The sequence below is a fragment of the Taudactylus pleione genome, unplaced genomic scaffold (genome assembly GCF_031769625.1).
Source record: "Taudactylus pleione unplaced genomic scaffold, aTauple2 ptg000558l, whole genome shotgun sequence".
Classification (NCBI taxonomy): domain Eukaryota; kingdom Metazoa; phylum Chordata; class Amphibia; order Anura; family Myobatrachidae; genus Taudactylus; species Taudactylus pleione.
Window position 1 is genome coordinate 577263 of NW_028284960.1, and position 20795 is coordinate 598057.

A 20795-nucleotide genomic window follows, 5' to 3' on the forward strand; every position below is an offset into this window, starting at 1 on the left:
CATTCAGAGCGTGCGCTCTGCTCAGAGCATACGGCTCTGAATGAGGGCCCATGGCTTCATGGGGAAGGGCCAGGGAAGAGATAGGGGAGGCCAGGAGATGCTGGGGATAAATAGGGACATAATATAGTGCACCTGAGAGAGGGCCATGGCCTCATGGGGAAGGGCCAGGGAAGAGATAGGAGAGGCCAGGAGATGCTGGGGATAAATAGGGACATAATATAGCGCACCTGAGGTGGTACTGTAGGTGGGCGTGCTATGTAAAGGTGGTTGTTTGGGGGGGGTGGGGCTGTAGAGGACGGGTATATGGTTGTAGCTGTGGACACTGTATAGTAAAGTGTGAGATGAATGACTGCTGGAGTCTGATTGCCCCCGGTATGTACATGATGGACAGAGAGAGGGGAAATAATGGAGCAGCCCGATGTCGGCAGTCGTGGAGATAGCATGGGCAAAGGGACGCCAGCCTGTGCCATCATCTCCCCCCTCTCTCTGTGGCAGCAACTGTCCATCTACCAATTGCACATGGGCACACCTTGGTTTCCTCTAGTGAAGAGGGTGGGCACACCTTGGTTTCTGGGGTGAAGAGGGTGGGCACACCTTGGTTTCCTTTGGTGAAGAGGGTGGGGGTGGGCACACCTTGGTTTCCTCTGGTGAAGAGGGTGGTGGTGGGCACACCTTGGTTTCCTCTGGTGAAGAGGGTGGTGGTGGGCACACCTTGATTTCTGGGGTGAAGAGGGTGGTTGTGGGCACACCTTGGTTTCCTCTGGTGAAGAGGGTGGGCACACCTTGGTTTCTGGGGTGAAGAGGGTGGGGGTGGGCACTCCTTGATTTCTGGGGTGAAGAGGGTGGTGGTGGGCACACCTTGGTTTCCTCTGGTGAAGAGGGTGGGGGTGGGCACTCCTTGATTTCTGGGGTGAAGAGGGTGGTGGTGGGCACACCTTGGTTTCCTCTGGTGAAGAGGGTGGGCACACCTTGGTTTCCTCTGGTGAAGAGGGTGGGCACACCTTGGTTTCTGGGGTGAAGAGGGTGGGGGTGGGCACACCTTGGTTTCCTCTGGTGAAGAGGGTGGGCACACCTTGGCATCCTGGCTGGGCTGTGTAAAGGATGGCGAGATGCTGCTTTTGGAACATACAGACCTTTGTTGTCTCCCGTACTCAGGAGGAATTTCGGAGCATTGAGGAGGCGCTGCCAGACACGGACGTCCTGTATATGACGCGGATACAGAAGGAGCGGTTTGCCAGCAAGGAGGAGTATGACCATGTGAGGATTAGTAGCTGGGGGGGAAGGGGGAGTGCTGGGGCGGAACGGAGTGTGCTGGGCTGGGGGGGGAGGAGTGTGCCGGGCTGGGGGGAGGGGTGTGCTGGAGGGGTGTGCCGGGCTGGGGGGAGGAGTGTGCTGGAGGGGTGTGCCGGGCTGGGGGGAGGGGGTGTGCTGGAGGGGTGTGCCGGGCTGGGGGAAGGAGTGTTCCGGGCTGGGGGGAGGAGTGTGCTGGAGGGGTGTGCCGGGCTGGGGGGAGGGGTGTGCCGGGCTGGGGGGAGGGGTGTGCTGGAGGGGTGTGCCGGGCTGGGGGAAGGAGTGTTCCGGGCTGGGGGGAGGAGTGTGCTGGAGGGGTGTGGCGGGCTGCGGGGAGGGGTGTGCCGGGCTGGGGGGAGGAGTGTGCTGGAGGGGTGTGCCGGGCTGGGGGGAGGGGTGTGCCGGGCTGGGGGGAGGGGTGTGCTGGAGGGGTGTGCCGGGCTGGGGGAAGGAGTGTTCCGGGCTGGGGGGAGGAGTGTGCTGGAGGGGTGTGGCGGGCTGCGGGGAGGGGTGTGCCGGGCTGGGGGGAGGAGTGTGCTGGAGGGGTGTGGCGGGCTGGGGGGAGGGGTGTGGTGGGCTGGGGGGAGGGGTGTGGCGGGCTGGGGGAAGGTTCTTTCTGACACCGGTTTCTTTGCTTGTATTCAGTGTTTTGGGCAGTTTATCCTCTCCCCTCACATCATGACCAGGGCCAAGAAGAAGATGGTGGTTATGCATCCGATGCCACGGGTGAATGAGATCAGGTGAGGGACTGGCTGGTGCCCAGTACGGGGTGTAATCAGACTACTTTGTATACTGCACCCTTGGTGGGGTCTGTAGGGACTCAGAGTTTGTAACACGAGCGCCTCTGCTCAACATGACCCCTCGCCTTATACCGCCTTATATAATTATCAGCCATTATTACCCCTCTGACACCTTCACCAGTTGTCCTTAATCCGCCGATCCTGGCAACCCTCGTTCTCACCCCGCTGACCCTCACCCCGCTGACCCGGTATTTGATGGTTATTTGTCCTTTGTCTCTCTTCCAGCTTTGAAGTAGACTCCGACCCCCGTGCAGCGTACTTCCGCCAGGCTGAGAATGGGATGTACGTACGTATGGCGCTTCTCGCCACGGTCATGGGCAAATACTGAATTTAGGACCATCGCCTCTATCAATCGGGAAGGAATCAATGCTGCAAAATCGGGATTTTCTCAGAGACCGTAGATGGCTGCTGGAAATGTCGCTGGAGGCGAGGGCCTCAGTCGCACTCTAGACCCGTGTTTGCGGATTCTGTGTACCACTCTGATGTTACCTAATACTGTACATCTGCGCCCATTCATTCATTCCCCGCACAGGGCGCTGTGATGTCGGGGTGTCTGCCCTGATCGCTGGCTGGTTCCAGAAAGTTTCATTAGTTCCTGACGTGCTGTCAGCCGCGGTGTGTCCTGTCATTGCCGCCATTAGTGCACCAGAACTGTCTGTGTCCTGTCATTACCGCCATTAGTCCACTAGAACTGTCTGTGTCCTGTCATTGCCGCCATTAGTGCACTAGAACTGTCTGTGTCCTGTCATTACCGCCATTAGTGCACTAGAACTGTCTGTGTCCTGTCATTACCGCCATTAGTGCACTAGAATTGTCTGTGTCCTGTCATTGCCGCCATTAGTGCACCAGAACTGTCTGTGTCCTGTTATTACCGCCATTAGTGCACCAGAACTGTCTGTGTCCTGTCATTACCGCCATTAGTGCACTAGAATTGTCTGTGTCCTGTCATTGCCGCCATTAGTGCACTAGAATTGTCTGTGTCCTGTCATTGACGCCATTAGTGCACTAGAACTGTCTGTGTCCGTGGAAACGGCTGTAAAGAGCAATAGTGATGGATTCTGTGCCCCTCACAGGTGACGCCGGTCACTGTAGAATACTCTGCATACATAGTCTTACTATACGTTACCTGACCTGTATGTGCTGCTTAGCTAATGCCCGGTCCTGGGTCGCTCTCCTGCGTCAGTGCCCGCTTCTCCACGGCCAGGTGCCCCCTGGCAGCTCTCCGTAGATCAGACCGCGTCTTTTAGGTGGGGGGAAAATCTCCTTTACTGTCGGTCCCTGTGGCCTCTGCTGCTCAGACTAGTTGCTGATAGTGAGGAAGGGGATGTGGTGGGTGGGCTGATAATGATCTGATGGTTTTATAATGTGAATTAGAGGGAATGCTGCTTATTTTTCTCCTTTTTTCTAAATAAAATGAATTGCGCACAATCATTTCTGATATTATTGTTTTGGCTCACAAGCAGCGCGCGAGGGAAACGCAAATGACCGACTACGTTCTGTTGTCGCATATGTTTTATGTCAGGTACTATCGACCCTATGGTGCCCTATAATGATCATGTGACCGTGTAATCGCCTGCGCTATGCGTGCTCTCACATAACGGGCCGGTGGCTCAGTCTCCCATGCACGTTAGGTTACTCCATCTCTTATGCACAATACACAGGGAGATGCTCTGCGTATTGTGCGGAGATAAAGATGCTCATGTATCAGCGCGGTTTAAAAGCCCCTCGGAAGAAGGGACGTCCGGTGGTTACCGAGCTTCTTGCTCACAGATGCTGATGGAATAAACAACCTTCTCAGATCAGGCGATGTCTGGGCTCTGAGCTGTTATATACAACCCATTCACTGAGCGATGATCAGATCAGCCAGGGAAACGCCTGTTGTGTATGGGCCTGAGCGATAATCAGATCAGCCAGGGAAACGCCTGTAATGTATGGGCCTGAGCGATAATCAGATCAGCCAGGGAAACGCCTGTTGTGTACGGGCCTGAGCGATAATCATTCAGATCAGCCAGGGAAACGCCTGTTGTGTATGGGCCTGAGCGATCATCATTCAGATCAGCCAGGGAAACGCCTGTTGTGTACGGGCCTGAGCGATAATCAGATCAGCCAGGGAAACTCCTGTTGTGTCTGGGCCTGAGCGATAATCAGATCAGCCAGGGAAACGCCTGTTGTGTACGGGCCTGAGCGATAATCATTCAGATCAGCCAGGGAAACGCCTGTTGTGTATGGGCCTGAGCGATAATCAGATCAGCCAGGGAAACGCCTGTTGTGTACGGGCCTGAGCGATAATCAGATCAGCCAGGGAAACGCCTGTTGTGTATGGGCCTGAGCGATAATCATTCAGATCAGCCAGGGAAACGCCTGTTGTGTATGGGCCTGAGCGATCATCATTCAGATCAGCCAGGGAAACGCCTGTTGTGTATGGGGCCTGAGCGATAATCATTCAGATCAGCCAGGGAAACGCCTGTTGTGTATGGGCCTGAGCGATAATCAGATCAGCCAGGGAAACGCCTGTTGTGTCTGGGCCTGAGCGATAATCAGATCAGCCAGGGAAACGCCTGTTGTGTATGGGCCTGAGCGATAATCATTCAGATCAGCCAGGGAAACGCCTGTTGTGTACGGGCCTGAGCGATAATCAGATCAGCCAGGGAAACGCCTGTTGTGTACGGGCCTGAGCGATCATCATTCAGATCAGCCAGGGAAATGCCTGTTGTGTATGGGCCTGAGCGATCATCATTCAGATCAGCCAGGGAAACGCCTGTTGTGTATGGGCCTGAGCGATAATCAGATCAGCCAGGGAAACGCCTGTTGTGTACGGGCCTGAGTGATAATCATTCAGATCAGCCAGGGAAACGCCTGTTGTGTACGGGCCTGAGCGATAATCAGATCAGCCAGGGAAACGCCTGTTGTGTACGGGCCTGAGTGATAATCATTCAGATCAGCCAGGGAAACGCCTGTTGTGTATGGGCCTGAGCGATAATCAGATCAGCCAGGGAAACGCCTGTTGTGTACGGGCCTGAGCGATAATCCGATCAGCCAGGGAAACGCCTGTTGTGTATGGGCCTGAGCGATAATCATTCAGATCAGCCAGGGAAACGCCTGTTGTGTATGGGCCTGAGCGATCATCATTCAGATCAGCCAGGAAAACGCCTGTTGTGTCTGGGCCTGAGCGATAATCAGATCAGCCAGGGAAACGCCTGTTGTGTCTGGGCCTGAGCGATAATCAGATCAGCCAGGGAAACGCCTGTTGTGTACGGGCCTGAGCGATAATCATTCAGATCAGCCAGGGAAACGCCTGTTGTGTATGGGCCTGAGCGATAATCAATCAGCCAGGGAAACGCCTGTTGTGTACAGGCCTGAGCGATAATCAGATCAGCCAGGGAAACGCCTGTTGTGTATGGGCCTGAGCGATAATCATTCAGATCAGCCAGGGAAACGCCTGTTGTGTATGGGCCTGAGCGATCATCATTCAGATCAGCCAGGGAAACGCCTGTTGTGTACGGGCCTGAGCGATAATCAGATCAGCCAGGGAAACGCCTGTTGTGTATGGGCCTGAGCGATAATCAGATCAGCCAGGGAAACGCCTGTTGTGTACGGGCCTGAGCGATAATCATTCAGATCAGCCAGGGAAACGCCTGTTGTGTATGGGCCTGAGCGATAATCAGATCAGCCAGGGAAACGCCTGTTGTGTACGGGCCTGAGCAATAATCAGATCAGCCAGGGAAACGCCTGTTGTGTATGGGCCTGAGCGATAATCATTCAGATCAGCCAGGGAAACGCCTGTTGTGTATGGGCCTGAGCGATCATCATTCAGATCAGCCAGGGAAACGCCTGTTGTGTATGGGGCCTGAGCGATAATCATTCAGATCAGCCAGGGAAACGCCTGTTGTGTATGGGCCTGAGCGATAATCAGATCAGCCAGGGAAACGCCTGTTGTGTCTGGGCCTGAGCGATAATCAGATCAGCCAGGGAAATGCCTGTTGTGTATGGGCCTGAGCGATCATCATTCAGATCAGCCAGGGAAACGCCTGTTGTGTATGGGCCTGAGCGATAATCAGATCAGCCAGGGAAACGCCTGTTGTGTACGGGCCTGAGTGATAATCATTCAGATCAGCCAGGGAAACGCCTGTTGTGTACGGGCCTGAGCGATAATCAGATCAGCCAGGGAAACGCCTGTTGTGTACGGGCCTGAGTGATAATCATTCAGATCAGCCAGGGAAACGCCTGTTGTGTATGGGCCTGAGCGATAATCAGATCAGCCAGGGAAACGCCTGTTGTGTACGGGCCTGAGCGATAATCCGATCAGCCAGGGAAACGCCTGTTGTGTATGGGCCTGAGCGATAATCATTCAGATCAGCCAGGGAAACGCCTGTTGTGTATGGGCCTGAGCGATCATCATTCAGATCAGCCAGGAAAACGCCTGTTGTGTCTGGGCCTGAGCGATAATCAGATCAGCCAGGGAAACGCCTGTTGTGTCTGGGCCTGAGCGATAATCAGATCAGCCAGGGAAACGCCTGTTGTGTACGGGCCTGAGTGATAATCATTCAGATCAGCCAGGGAAACGCCTGTTGTGTATGGGCCTGAGCGATAATCAGATCAGCCAGGGAAACGCCTGTTGTGTACGGGCCTGAGCGATAATCAGATCAGCCAGGGAAACGCCTGTTGTGTATGGGCCTGAGCGATAATCATTCAGATCAGCCAGGGAAACGCCTGTTGTGTATGGGCCTGAGCGATCATCATTCAGATCAGCCAGGGAAACGCCTGTTGTGTATGGGGCCTGAGCGATAATCATTCAGATCAGCCAGGGAAACGCCTGTTGTGTATGGGCCTGAGCGATAATCAGATCAGCCAGGGAAACGCCTGTTGTGTCTGGGCCTGAGCGATAATCAGATCAGCCAGGGAAACGCCTGTTGTGTACGGGCCTGAGCGATAATCATTCAGATCAGCCAGGGAAACGCCTGTTGTGTATGGGCCTGAGCGATAATCAGATCAGCCAGGGAAACGCCTGTTGTGTACGGGCCTGAGCGATAATCATTCAGATCAGCCAGGGAAACGCCTGTTGTGTATGGGCCTGAGCGATAATCAGATCAGCCAGGGAAACGCCTGTTGTGTACGGGCCTGAGCGATAATCAGATCAGCCAGGGAAACGCCTGTTGTGTACGGGCCTGAGCGATAATCAGATCAGCCAGGGAAACGCCTGATGTCTATGGGCCTGAGCAATAATCAATCAGATCAGCCAGGGAAACGCCTGTTGTGTACGGGCCTGAGCGATGATCATTCATATCAGCCAGGGAAACGCCTGTTGTGTACGGGCCTGAGCGATCATCATTCAGATCAGCCAGGGAAACGCCTGTTGTGTACGGGCCTGAGTGATAATCATTCAGATCAGCCAGGGAAACGCCTGTTGTGTATGGGCCTGAGCGATAATCAGATCAGCCAGGGAAACGCCTGTTGTGTCTGGGCCTGAGCGATAATCAGATCAGCCAGGGAAACGCCTGTTGTGTACGGGCCTGAGCGATAATCATTCAGATCAGCCAGGGAAACGCCTGTTGTGTACGGGCCTGAGCGATAATCAGATCAGCCAGGGAAACGCCTGTTGTGTACGGGCCTGAGCGATAATCAGATCAGCCAGGGAAACGCCTGTTGTGTACGGGCCTGAGCGATAATCAGATCAGCCAGGGAAACGCCTGTTGTGTACGGGCCTGAGCAATAATCAGATCAGCCAGGGAAACGCCTGTTGTGTACGGGCCTGAGCGATAATCAGATCAGCCAGGGAAACGCCTGTTGTGTCTGGGCCTGAGCGATAATCAGATCAGCCAGGGAAACGCCTGTTGTGTATGGGCCTGAGCGATAATCATTCAGATCAGCCAGGGAAACGCCTGTTGTGTATGGGCCTGAGCGATAATCAGATCAGCCAGGGAAACGCCTGTTGTGTACGGGCCTGAGTGATAATCATTCATATCAGCCAGGCAAACACCTGTTGTGTACGGGCCTGAGCGATAATCAGATCAGCCAGGGAAACGCCTGTTGTGTACGGGCCTGAGCGATGATCATTCATATCAGCCAGGGAAACGCCTGTTGTGTACGGGCCTGAGCGATCATCATTCAGATCAGCCAGGGAAACGCCTGTTGTGTACGGGCCTGAGCGATCATCATTCAGATCAGCCAGGGAAACGCCTGTTGTGTACGGGCCTGAGCGATCATCATTCAGATCAGCCAGGGAAACGCCTGTTGTCTATGGGTCCCAGTGGTGGCTGCACTACAACCACTGAGCATTTAGTCTGTGGCCCCATTTTGTGCCCCTGTGGACCTCTGGGTCCCTCTGGACTTTGTGAACACACAGAAAGAAGCCTGAGCGCTATTAAGCCATAGAGTGAATTATCAGTGAAGCAGGAGAAATTAGAGGTGATTGCCAACCTCACTGACAAAGACAATATGAAGAGTACACTGCGCTCTGATAATTAAGTGGAAACATCGGAGTAACACCTTGGTATATTAAACTCAATTTATTATCTATAGAGAAGATATTAAAATCAAAATAAGACACAAAGAATTACATATAAAAACACACAATCACATAAATTCAGCTGAGAAAGCTATATAGGATGTAAAGAATAAAGGATAAATATGAATATGAGTACAGATATAGGAGATGATCAGGCTCCGATATTAGTATCTCAATCCCTCATTAATTGATTGAAAATATAATGAATATAAAAAAAAGGTCTGTGCCAGGAGCAATGCTGAATATTGCAGCTAAGCAGCCTATTACAGGTGTACTTAGCAATGCATGTGTAATGATAACAATGGCACAATCTAGCTAATGGTAGCTCTCCCCATCAATGAACACAAAGGCCTCTATGATATTATGTCCAACACGTGTAGCAAAGTCCCAGATACCGTGGATTATCCCCACCAAATTATGAGCATGAACCACGGGTCAGTCTGTATCAGGAAATAATTGTAGATTCCTGAAATGTGTTGCGAGACACAAACATGAGCACCTGAGAGTTTATATGATGATAGGAGCCATCAGGGCCGTAGCTAGGGTAGTGCGGCAGGTGCCATCGCACAGGGCACCACAGGTCAGGGGGCCCTGTTTGGGCCTGTCACATTTCTGTTTATTATCATTCTTGCTTGTAGCTTCCTCATATTTCATCCCCAGCATCTCCTGGCCTCCCCTATCTCTTCCCTGGCCCTTCCCCATGAGGCCATGGCCCTCTCTCAGGTGCACTATATTATGTCCTATTTATCCCCAGCATCTCCTGGCCTCTCCTATCTCTTCCCTGAACCTTCCCCATGAGGCCATGGCCCTCTCTCAGGTGCACTATATTATGTCCCTATTTATCCCCAGCGTCTCCTGGCCTCTCCTATCTCTTCCCTGACCCTTCCCCATGAGGCCATGGCCCTCTCTCAGGTGCACTATATTATGTCCCTATTTATCCCCAGCATCTCCTGGCCTCCTCTATCTTTTCCCTGGCCCTTCCCCATGAGGCCATGGCCCTCTCTCAGGTGCACTATATTATGTCCCTATTTATCCCCAGCGTCTCCTGGCCTCTCCTATCTCTTCCCTGACCCTTCCCCATGAGGCCTTGGCCCTCTCTCAGGTGCACTATATTATGTTCCTATTTATCCCCAGCATCTCCTGGCCTCCCCTATCTCTTCCCTGACCCTTCCCCATGAAGCCATGGCCCTTTTTTGGGTGCATCATTTCGCTTTGAAAAATGGGGTCGCCAATGCTCTTTCTGGCACAGGGCACCAAAAAGTCTGGTTACAGCTCTGGGAGCCATAGGTAACCTGTGGAGGATACTGACACGATCCCTGGGTAGTAGAGACACAGGACCTAGTGTGGCTCAGCGTGGATCAGCACAGCCGGCCAGGGAGTTAGCGTCCGGCAGAGGTGGATGCGTTGCAGCTCACTGTGTTAAGGTTGTTGCCAATCTCCGTCTGTGTACTGATGTCCACCGGGACCTCCACCTGGCAGTGATAGCGTTTGGGCACCTGTACTCTGATACCACAGTGTGGTCAGCAGACAGGAATCCGGTATGCACGCGCACTCTCTCAGGAAGAAATGTAGATTGCCGCTTCTGGTGCAACCGCAGTTAGGCAGTGATAGCGGGTCTCATGGAATGTGAACGGCTGGCAGACCATTAGCTGCAAATATCTTGATCAGGGAGCAGCTCCAATAGCTGAATGAAGAACACAGTAACGCGTTTCGGCTACTGCTGTAGCCTTTTTCAAGCTTGACCGGATACCTGTCTGCTGACCACACTGTGGTATCAGAGTACAGGTGCCCAAACGCTATCACTGCCAGGTGGAGGTCCCGGTGGACGTCAGCACACAGACGGAGATTGGCAACAACCTTAACAACACAGTGCGCTGCAGCGCGTCCACCTCTGCCGGATGCTAACTCCCTGGCCGGCCGTGCTGATCCACGCTGAGCCACACTAGGTCCTGTGTCTCTACTACCCAGGGATCGTGTCAGTATCCTCCACAGGTTACCTATGGCTCCCAGAGCTGTAACTAGACTTTTTGGTGCCCTGTGCCAGAAAGAGCATTGGCGACCCCCTCATTTTTCAAAGCGAAATGATGCACCCAAAAAAGGGCCAAGGCTTCATGGGGAAGGGTCAGGGAAGAGATAGGGGAGGCCAGGAGATGCTGGGGATAAATAGGGATATAATATAGTGCACCTGAGAGAGGGCCATGGCCTCATGGGGAAGGGTCAGGGAAGAGATAGGGGAGGCCAGGAGATTCTGGGGATAAATAGGGACATAATATAGTGCACCTGAGAGAGGGCCATGGCCTCATGGGGAAGGGCCAGGGAAGAGATAGGAGAGGCCAGGAGATGCTGGGGATAAATAGGGACATAATATAGTGCACCTGAGAGAGGGCCATGGCCTCATGGGGAAGGGCCAGGGAAGAGATAGGGGAGGCCAGGAGATGCTGGGGATAAATAGGGACATAATATAGTGCACCTGAGAGAGGGCCATGGCCTCATGGGGAAGGGCCAGGGAAGAGATAGGGGAGGCCAGGAGATACTGGGGATAAATAGGGACATAATATAGTGCACCTGAGAGAGAATGGGCAGGGAAGAGATAGGGGAGGCCAGGAGATGCTGGGGATAAATAGGGACATAATATAGTGCACCTGAGGGAGGGCCATGGCCTCATGGGGAAGGGCCAGGGAAGAGATAGGGGAGGCCAGGAGATGCTGGGGATAAATAGGGACATACTATAGCGCACCTGAGAGAGGGCCATGGCCTCATGGGGAAGAGCCAGGGAAGAGATAGGGGAGGCCAGGAGATGCTGGGGATAAATAGGGACATACTATAGTGCACCTGAGAGAGGGCCATGGACTCATGGGGAAGGGTCAGGGAAGAGATAGGGGAGGCCAGGAGATGCTGGGGACAAATAGGGACATACTATAGTGCACCTGAGAGGGCCATGGCCTCATGGGGAAGGGCCAGGGAAGAGATAGGGGAGGCCAGGAGATGCTGGGGATAAATAGGGACATAATATAGTGCACCTGAGAGAGGGCCATGGCCTCATGGGGAAGGGTCAGGGAAGAGATAGGGGAGGCCAGGAGATGCTGGGGATAAATAGGGACATAATATAGTGCACCTGAGAGAGGGCCATGGCCTCATGGGGAAGGGTCAGGGAAGAAATAGGGGAGGCCAGGAGATGCTGGGGATAAATAGGGACATAATATACTGCACCTGAGGGAGGGCCATGGCATCATGGGGAAGGGCCAGGGAAGAGATAGGGGAGGCCAGGAGATGCTGGGGATAAATAGGGACATAATATAGTGCACCTGAGAGAGGGCCATGACCTCATGGGGAATGGGCAGGGAAGAGATAGGGGAGGCCAGGAGATGCTGGGGATAATAGGGACATAATATAGTGCACCTGAGGGTGGGCCATGGCCTCATGGGGAAGGGCCAGGGAAGAGATAGGGATAAATAGGGACATAATATAGTGCACCTGAGAGAGGGCCATGGCCTCATGGGGAAGGGCCAGGGAAGAGATAGGAGAGGCCAGGAGATGCTGGGGATAAATAGGGACATAATATAGTGCACCTGAGAGAGGGCCATGGCCTCATGGGGAAGGGCCAGGGAAGAGATAGGGGAGGCCAGGAGATGCTGGGGATAAATAGGGACATAATATAGTGCACCTGAGAGAGGGCCATGGCCTCATGGGGAAGGGCCAGGGAAGAGATAGGAGAGGCCGGGAGATGCTGGGGATAAATAGGGACATAATATAGTGCACCTGAGAGAGGGCCATGGCCTCATGGGGAAGGGTCAGGGAAGAGATAGGGGAGGCCAGGAGATGCTGGGGATAAATAGGGATATAATATAGTGCACCTGAGAGAGGGCCATGGCCTCATGGGGAAGGGTCAGGGAAGAGATAGGGGAGGCCAGGAGATGCTGGGGATAAATAGGGACATAATATAGTGCACCTGAGAGAGGGCCATGGCCTCACGGGGAAGGGCCAGGGATGAGATAGGAGAGGCCAGGAGATGCTGGGGATAAATAGGGACATAATATAGTGCACCTGAGAGAGGGCCATGGCTCATGGGGAAGGGCCAGGGAAGAGATAGGGGAGGCCAGGAGATGCTGGGGATAAATAGGGACATAATATAGTGCACATGAGAGAGGGCCATGGCCTCATGGGGAAGGGTCAGGGAAGAGATAGGGGAGGCCAGGAGATGCTGGGGATAAATAGGGACATAATATAGTGCACCTGAGAGAGGGCCATGGCCTCATGGGGAAGGGCCAGGGAAGAGATAGGAGAGGCCAGGAGATGCTGGGGATAAATAGGGACATAATATAGTGCACCTGAGAGAGGGCCATGGCCTCATGGGGAAGGGCCAGGGAGATAAATAGGGACATAATATAGTGCACCTGAGAGAGGGCCAACGCCTCATGGGGAAGGGCCAGGGAAGAGATAGGAGAGGCCAGGAGATGCTGGGGATAAATAGGGACATAATATAGTGCACCTGAGAGAGGGGGGGAAGGGTCAGGGAAGAGATAGGGGAGGCCAGGAGATGCTGAGGATAAATAGGGACATTATATAGTGCACCTGAGAGAGGGCCATGGCCTCATGGGGAAGGGTAAGGGAAGAGATAGGGGAGGCCAGGAGATGCTGGGGATAAATAGGGACATAATATAGTGCACCTGAGAGAGGGCCATGGCCTCATGGGGAAGGGCCAGGGAAGAGATAGGAGAGGCCAGGAGATGCTGGGGATAAATAGGGACATAATATAATGCACCTGAGAGAGGAGGGGAAGGGTCAGGGAAGAGATAGGGGAGGCCAGGAGATGCTGGGGATAAATAGGGACATAATATAGTGCACCTGAGAGAGGGCCATGGCCTCATGGGGAAGGGCCAGGGAAGAGATAGGAGAGGCCAGGAGATGCTGGGGATAAATAGGGACATAATATAGTGCACCTGAGAGAGGGCCATGGCCTCATGGGGAATGGGCAGGGAAGAGATAGGGGAGGCCAGGAGATGCTGGGGATAAATCGGGACATAATTTAGTGCACCTGAGGGAGGGCCATGGCCTCATGGGGAAGGGCCAGAGAAGAGATAGGGGAGGCCAGGAGATGCTGGGGATAAATAAGGACATAATATAGTGCACCTGAGAGAGGGCCATGGCTTCATGGGGAAGGGCCAGGGAAGAAATAGGGGAGGCCAGGAGATGCTGGGGATAAATAGGGACATACTATAGTGCACCTGAGAGAGGGCCATGGCCTCATGGGGAAGAGCCAGGGAAGAGATAGGGGAGGCCAGGAGATGCTGGGGATAAATAGGGACATACTATAGTGCACCTGAGAGAGGGCCATGGACTCATGGGGAAGGGTCAGGGAAGAGATAGGGGAGGCCAGGAGATGCTGGGGACAAATAGGGACATACTATAGTGCACCTGAGAGGGCCATGGCCTCATGGGGAAGGGCCAGGGAAGAGATAGGGGAGGCCAGGAGATGCTGGGGATAAATAGGGACATAATATAGTGCACCTGAGAGAGGGCCATGGCCTCATGGGGAAGGGTCAGGGAAGAGATAGGGGAGGCCAGGAGATGCTGGGGATAAATAGGGACATAATACAGTGCACCTGAGAGAGGGCCATGGCCTCATGGGGAAGGGTCAGGGAAGAGATAGGGGAGGCCAGGAGATGCTGGGGATAAATAGGGACATAATATAGTGCACCTGAGAGAGGGCCATGGCCTCATGGGGAAGGGCCAGGGAAGAAATAGGGGAGGCCAGGAGATGCTGGGGATAAATAGGGACATAATATACTGCACCTGAGGGAGGGCCATGGCATCATGGGGAAGGGCCAGGGAAGAGATAGGGGAGGCCAGGAGATGCTGGGGATAAATAGGGACATAATATAGTGCACCTGAGAGAGGGCCATGACCTCATGGGGAATGGGCAGGGAAGAGATAGGGGAGGCCAGGAGATGCTGGGGATAATAGGGACATAATATAGTGCACCTGAGGGTGGGCCATGGCCTCATGGGGAAGGGCCAGGGAAGAGATAGGGATAAATAGGGACATAATATAGTGCACCTGAGAGAGGGCCATGGCCTCATGGGGAAGGGCCAGGGAAGAGATAGGAGAGGCCAGGAGATGCTGGGGATAAATAGGGACATAATATAGTGCACCTGAGAGAGGGCCATGGCCTCATGGGGAAGGGCCAGGGAAGAGATAGGGGAGGCCAGGAGATGCTGGGGATAAATAGGGACATATTATAGTGCACCTGAGAGAGGGCCATGGCCTCATGGGGAAGGGCCAGGGAAGAGATAGGGGAGGCCAGGAGATGCTGGGGATAAATAGGGACATAATATAGTGCACCTGAGAGAGGGCCATGGCCTCATGGGGAAGGGCCAGGGAAGAGATAGGAGAGGCCGGGAGATGCTGGGGATAAATAGGGACATAATATAGTGCACCTGAGAGAGGGCCATGGCCTCATGGGGAAGGGTCAGGGAAGAGATAGGGGAGGCCAGGAGATGCTGGGGATAAATAGGGATATAATATAGTGCACCTGAGAGAGGGCCATGGCCTCATGGGGAAGGGTCAGGGAAGAGATAGGGGAGGCCAGGAGATGCTGGGGATAAATAGGGACATAATATAGTGCACCTGAGAGAGGGCCATGGCCTCACGGGGAAGGGCCAGGGATGAGATAGGAGAGGCCAGGAGATGCTGGGGATAAATAGGGACATAATATAGTGCACCTGAGAGAGGGCCATGGCTCATGGGGAAGGGCCAGGGAAGAGATAGGGGAGGCCAGGAGATGCTGGGGATAAATAGGGACATAATATAGTGCACATGAGAGAGGGCCATGGCCTCATGGGGAAGGGTCAGGGAAGAGATAGGGGAGGCCAGGAGATGCTGGGGATAAATAGGAACATAATATAGTGCACCTGAGAGAGGGCCATGGCCTCATGGGGAAGGGCCAGGGAAGAGATAGGAGAGGCCAGGAGATGCTGGGGATAAATAGGGACATAATATAGTGCACCTGAGAGAGGGCCATGGCCTCATGGGGAAGGGCCAGGGAGATAAATAGGGACATAATATAGTGCACCTGAGAGAGGGCCAAGGCCTCATGGGGAAGGGCCAGGGAAGAGATAGGAGAGGCCAGGAGATGCTGGGGATAAATAGGGACATAATATAGTGCACCTGAGAGAGGGGGGGAAGGGTCAGGGAAGAGATAGGGGAGGCCAGGAGATGCTGGGGATAAATAGGGACATAATATAGTGCACCTGAGAGAGGGCCATGGCCTCATGGGGAAGGGTAAGGGAAGAGATAGGGGAGGCCAGGAGATGCTGGGGATAAATAGGGACATAATATAGTGCACCTGAGAGAGGGCCATGGCCTCATGGGGAAGGGCCAGGGAAGAGATAGGAGAGGCCAGGAGATGCTGGGGATAAATAGGGACATAATATAATGCACCTGAGAGAGGAGGGGAAGGGTCAGGGAAGAGATAGGGGAGGCCAGGAGATGCTGGGGATAAATAGGGACATAATATAGTGCACCTGAGAGAGGGCCATGGCCTCATGGGGAAGGGCCAGGGAAGAGATAGGAGAGGCCAGGAGATGCTGGGGATAAATAGGGACATAATATAGTGCACCTGAGAGAGGGCCATGGCCTCATGGGGAATGGGCAGGGAAGAGATAGGGGAGGCCAGGAGATGCTGGGGATAAATCGGGACATAATATAATGCACCTGAGAGAGGAGGGGAAGGGTCAGGGAAGAGATAGGGGAGGCCAGGAGATGCTGGGGATAAATAGGGACATAATATAATGCACCTGAGAGAGGGCCATGGCCTCATGGGGAAGGGCCAGGGAAGAGATAGGAGAGGCCAGGAGATGCTGGGGATAAATAGGGACATAATATAGTGCACCTGAGAGAGGGCCATGGCCTCATGGGGAAGGGCCAGGGAAGAGATAGGGGAGGGCAGGAGATGCTGGGGATAAATAGGGACTTAATATAGTGCACCTGAGAGAGGGCCATGGCCTCATGGGGAATGGGCAGGGAAGAGATAGGGGAGGCCAGGAGATGCTGGGGATAAATCGGGACATAATATAGTGCACCTGAGGGAGGGCCATGGCCTCATGGGGAAGGGCCAGAGAAGAGATAGGGGAGGCCAGGAGATGCTGGGGATAAATAGGGACATAATATAGAGCACCTGAGAGAGGGCCATGGCCTCATGGGGAAGGGTCAGGGAAGAGATAGGGGAGGCCAGGAGATGCTGGGGATAAATAGGAACATACTATAGTGCACCTGAGAGAGGGCCATGGCTTCATGGGGAAGGGCCAGGGAAGAAATAGGGGAGGCCAGGAGATGCTGGGGATAAATAGGGACATACTATAGTGCACCTGAGAGAGGGCCATGGCCTCATGGGGAAGAGCCAGGGAAGAGATAGGGGAGGCCAGGAGATGCTGGGGATAAATAGGGACATACTATAGTGCACCTGAGAGAGGGCCATGGACTCATGGGGAAGGGTCAGGGAAGAGATAGGGGAGGCCAGGAGATGCTGGGGACAAATAGGGACATAATATAGTGCACCTGAGAGGGCCATGGCCTCATGGGGAAGGGCCAGGGAAGAGATAGGGGAGGCCAGGAGATGCTGGGGATAAATAGGGACATAATATAGTGCACCTGAGGGAGGGCCATGGCCTCATGGGGAAGGGTCAGGGAAGAGATAGGGGAGGCCAGGAGATGCTGGGGATAAATAGGGACATAATATAGTGCACCTGAGAGAGGGCCATGGCCTCATGGGGAAGGGTCAGGGAAGAGATAGGGGAGGCCAGGAGATGCTGGGGATAAATAGGGACATAATGTAGTGCACCTGAGAGAGGGCCATGGCCTCATGGGGAAGGGTCAGGGAAGAGATAGGGGAGGCCAGGAGATGCTGGGGATAAATAGGGACATAATATAGTGCACCTGAGAGAGGGCCATGGCCTCATGGGGAAGGGCCAGGGAAGAGATAGGAGAGGCCAGGAGATGCTGGGGATAAATAGGGACATAATATAGTGCAGAGGAGGGGAAGGGTCAGGGAAGAGATAGGGGAGGCCAGGAGATGCTGGGGATAAATAGGGACATAATATAGTGCACCTGAGAGAGGGCCATGGCCTCATGGGGAAGGGCCAGGGAAGAGATAGGAGAGGCCAGGAGATGCTGGGGATAAATAGGGACATAATATAGTGTACCTGAGAGAGGACCATGGCCTCATGGGGAAGGGCCGGGGAAGAGATAGTTGAGGCCAGGAGATGCTGGGGATAAATAGGGACATAATATAGTGCACCTGAGAGAGGGCCATGGCCTCATGGGGAAGGGCCAGGGAAGAGATAGGGGAGGCCAGGAGATGCTGGGGATAAATAGGGACATAATATAGTGCACCTGAGGGAGGGCCATGGCCTCATGGGGAAGGGCCAGGGAAGAGATAGGGGAGGCCAGGAGATGCTGGGGATAAATAGGGACATACTATAGTGCACCTGAGAGAGGGCCATGGCCTCATGGGGAAGGGCCAGGGAAGAAATAGGGGAGGCCAGGAGATGCTGGGGATAAATAGGGACATAATATAGTGCACCTGAGAGAGGGCCATGGCCTCATGGGGAAGAGGCAGGGAAGAGATAGGGGAGGCCAGGAGATGCTGGGGATAAATAGGGACATACTATAGTGCACCTGAGAGAGAGCCATGGACTCATGGGGAAGGGTCAGGGAAGAGATAGGGGAGGCCAGGAGATGCTGGGGACAAATAGGGACATACTATAGTGCACCTGAGAGGGCCATGGACTCGTGGGGAAGGGCCAGGGAAGAGATAGGGGAGGCCAGGAGATGCTGGGGACAAATAGGGACATACTATAGTGCACCTGAGAGGGCCATGGCCTCATGGGGAAGGGCCAGGGAAGAGATAGGGGAGGCCAGGAGATGCTGGGGATAAATAGGGACATACTATAGTGCACCTGAGAGAGGGCCATGGCCTCATGGGGAAGGGTCAGGGAAGAGATAGGGGAGGCCAGGAGATGCTGGGGATAAATAGGGACATAATATAGTGCACCTGAGAGAGGGCCATGGCCTCATGGGGAAGGGCCAGGGAAGAGATAGGGGAGGCCAGGAGATGCTGGGGATAAATAGGGACATAATATTCTGCACCTGAGGGAGGGCCATGGCCTCATGGGGAAGGGCCAGGGAAGAGATAGGGGAGGCCAGGAGATGCTGGGGATAAATAGGGACATAATATAGTGCACCTGAGAGAGGGCCATGACCTCATGGGGAATGGGCAGGGAAGAGATAGGGGAGGCCAGGAGATGCTGGGGATAAATAGGGACATAATATAGTGCACCTGAGGGAGGGCCATGGCCTCATGGGGAAGGGCCAGGGAAGAGATAGGGGAGGCCAGGAGATGCTGGGGATAAATAGGGACATAATATAGTGCACCTGAGAGAGGGCCATGGCCTCATGGGGAAGGGCCAGGGAAGAGATAGGAGAGGCCAGGAGATGCTGGGGATAAATAGGGACATAATATAGTGCACCTGAGAGAGGGCCATGGCCTCATGGGGAAGGGCCAGGGAAGAGATAGGGGAGGCCAGGAGATGCTGGGGATAAATAGGGACATAATATAGTGCACCTGAGAGAGGGCCATGGCCTCATGGGGAAGGGCCAGGGAAGAGATAGGGGAGGCCAGGAGATGCTGGGGATAAATAGGGACATAATATAGTGCACCTGAGAGAGGGCCATGGCCTCATGGGGAAGGGCCAGGGAAGAGATAGGGGAGGCCAGGAGATGCTGGGGATAAATAGGGACATAATATAGTGCACCTGAGAGAGGGCCATGGCCTCATGGGGAAGGGTCAGGGAAGAGATAGGGGAGGCCAGGAGATGCTGGGGATAAATAGGGACATAATATAGTGCACCTGAGAGAGGGCCATGGCCTCACGGGGAAGGGCCAGGGAAGAGATAGGAGAGGCCAGGAGATGCTGGGGATAAATAGGGACATAATATAGTGCACCTGAGAGAGGGCCATGGCTCACGGGGAAGGGCCAGGGAAGAGATAGGAGAGGCCATGGGGAAGGGTCAGGGAAGAGATAGGGGAGGCCAGGAGATGCTGGGGATAAATAGGGACATAATATAGTGCACCTGAGAGAGGGCCATGGCCTCATGGGGAAGGGCCAGGGAAGAGATAGGAGAGGCCAGGAGATGCTGGGGATAAATAGGGACATAATATAGTGCACCTGAGAGAGGGCCATGGCCTCATGGGGAAAGGCCAGGGAAGAGATAGGGGAGGCCAGGAGATGCTGGGGATAAATAGGGACATAATATACAGCACCTGAGAGAGGGATATGACCTCATGGGGAATGGCCAGGGAAGAGATAGGGGAGGCCAGGAGATGCTGGGGATAAATAGGGACATAATATAGTGCACCTGAGGGAGGGCCATAGCCTCATGGGGAAGGGCCAGGGAAGAGATAGGGGAGGCCAGGAGATGCTGGGGATAAATAGGGACATTCTATAGTGCACCTGAGAGAGGGCCATGGCCTCATGGGGAAGGGCCAGGGAAGAGATAGGAGAGGCCAGGAGATGCTGGGGATAAATAGGGACATAATATAGTGCACCTGAGAGAGGGCCATGGCCTCATGGGGAAGGGCCAGGGAAGAGATAGGGGAGGCCAGGAGATGCTGGGGATAAATAGGGACATACTATAGTGCACCTGAGAGAGGGCCATGGCCTCATGGGGAAGGGCCAGGGAGATAAATAGGGACATAATATAGTGCACCTGAGAGAGGGCCATGGCCTCATGGGGAAGGGCCAGGGAAGAGATAGGAGAGGCCAGGAGATGCTGGGGATAAATAGGGACATAATATAGTGCACCTGAGAGAGGGCCATGGCCTCATGGGGAAGAGCCAGGGAAGAGATAGGGGAGGCCAGGAGATGCTGGGGATAAATAGGGACATACTATAGTGCACCTGAGAGAGAGCCATGGACTCATGGGGAAGGGTCAGGGAAGAGATAGGGGAGGCCAGGAGATGCTGGGGACAAATAGGGACATACTATAGTGCACCTGAGAGGGCCATGGACTCGTGGGGAAGGGCCAGGGAAGAGATAGGGGAGGCCAGGAGATGCTGGGGACAAATAGGGACATACTATAGTGCACCTGAGAGGGCCATGGCCTCATGGGGAAGGGCCAGGGAAGAGATAGGGGAGGCCAGGA

The 20795-nt window shown here is 54.2% G+C and overlaps 1 protein-coding gene across 1 annotated transcript; it reads left to right on the forward strand.

Annotated features, from left to right (window-relative positions):
• The first annotated feature begins 1073 nt into the window (after positions 1–1073).
• On the forward strand, positions 1074–3594 carry LOC148481862 (uncharacterized). Its single transcript, XM_088452914.1, has 3 exons — positions 1074–1257; positions 1936–2030; positions 2316–3594. The coding sequence occupies exons 1-3, from the start codon at positions 1102–1104 to the stop codon at positions 2416–2418; spliced, it is 354 nt and encodes a 117-aa protein (XP_088309040.1). The 5' UTR covers positions 1074–1101; the 3' UTR covers positions 2419–3594.
• The last annotated feature ends 17201 nt before the right edge of the window (positions 3595–20795 follow it).

Excerpts from the sequence above, each read along its gene's own strand:
- LOC148481862 (XM_088452914.1), top strand. The coding sequence starts at position 1,102 with ATGGCGAGATGCTGCTTTTGGAACATACAGACCTTTGTTGTCTCCCGT. Across the intron at positions 1,258-1,935 it reads GCAAGGAGGAGTATGACCAT|TGTTTTGGGCAGTTTATCCT; the intron begins GTGAGGATTAGT and ends GCTTGTATTCAG. Across the intron at positions 2,031-2,315 it reads CCACGGGTGAATGAGATCAG|CTTTGAAGTAGACTCCGACC; the intron begins GTGAGGGACTGG and ends TCTCTCTTCCAG.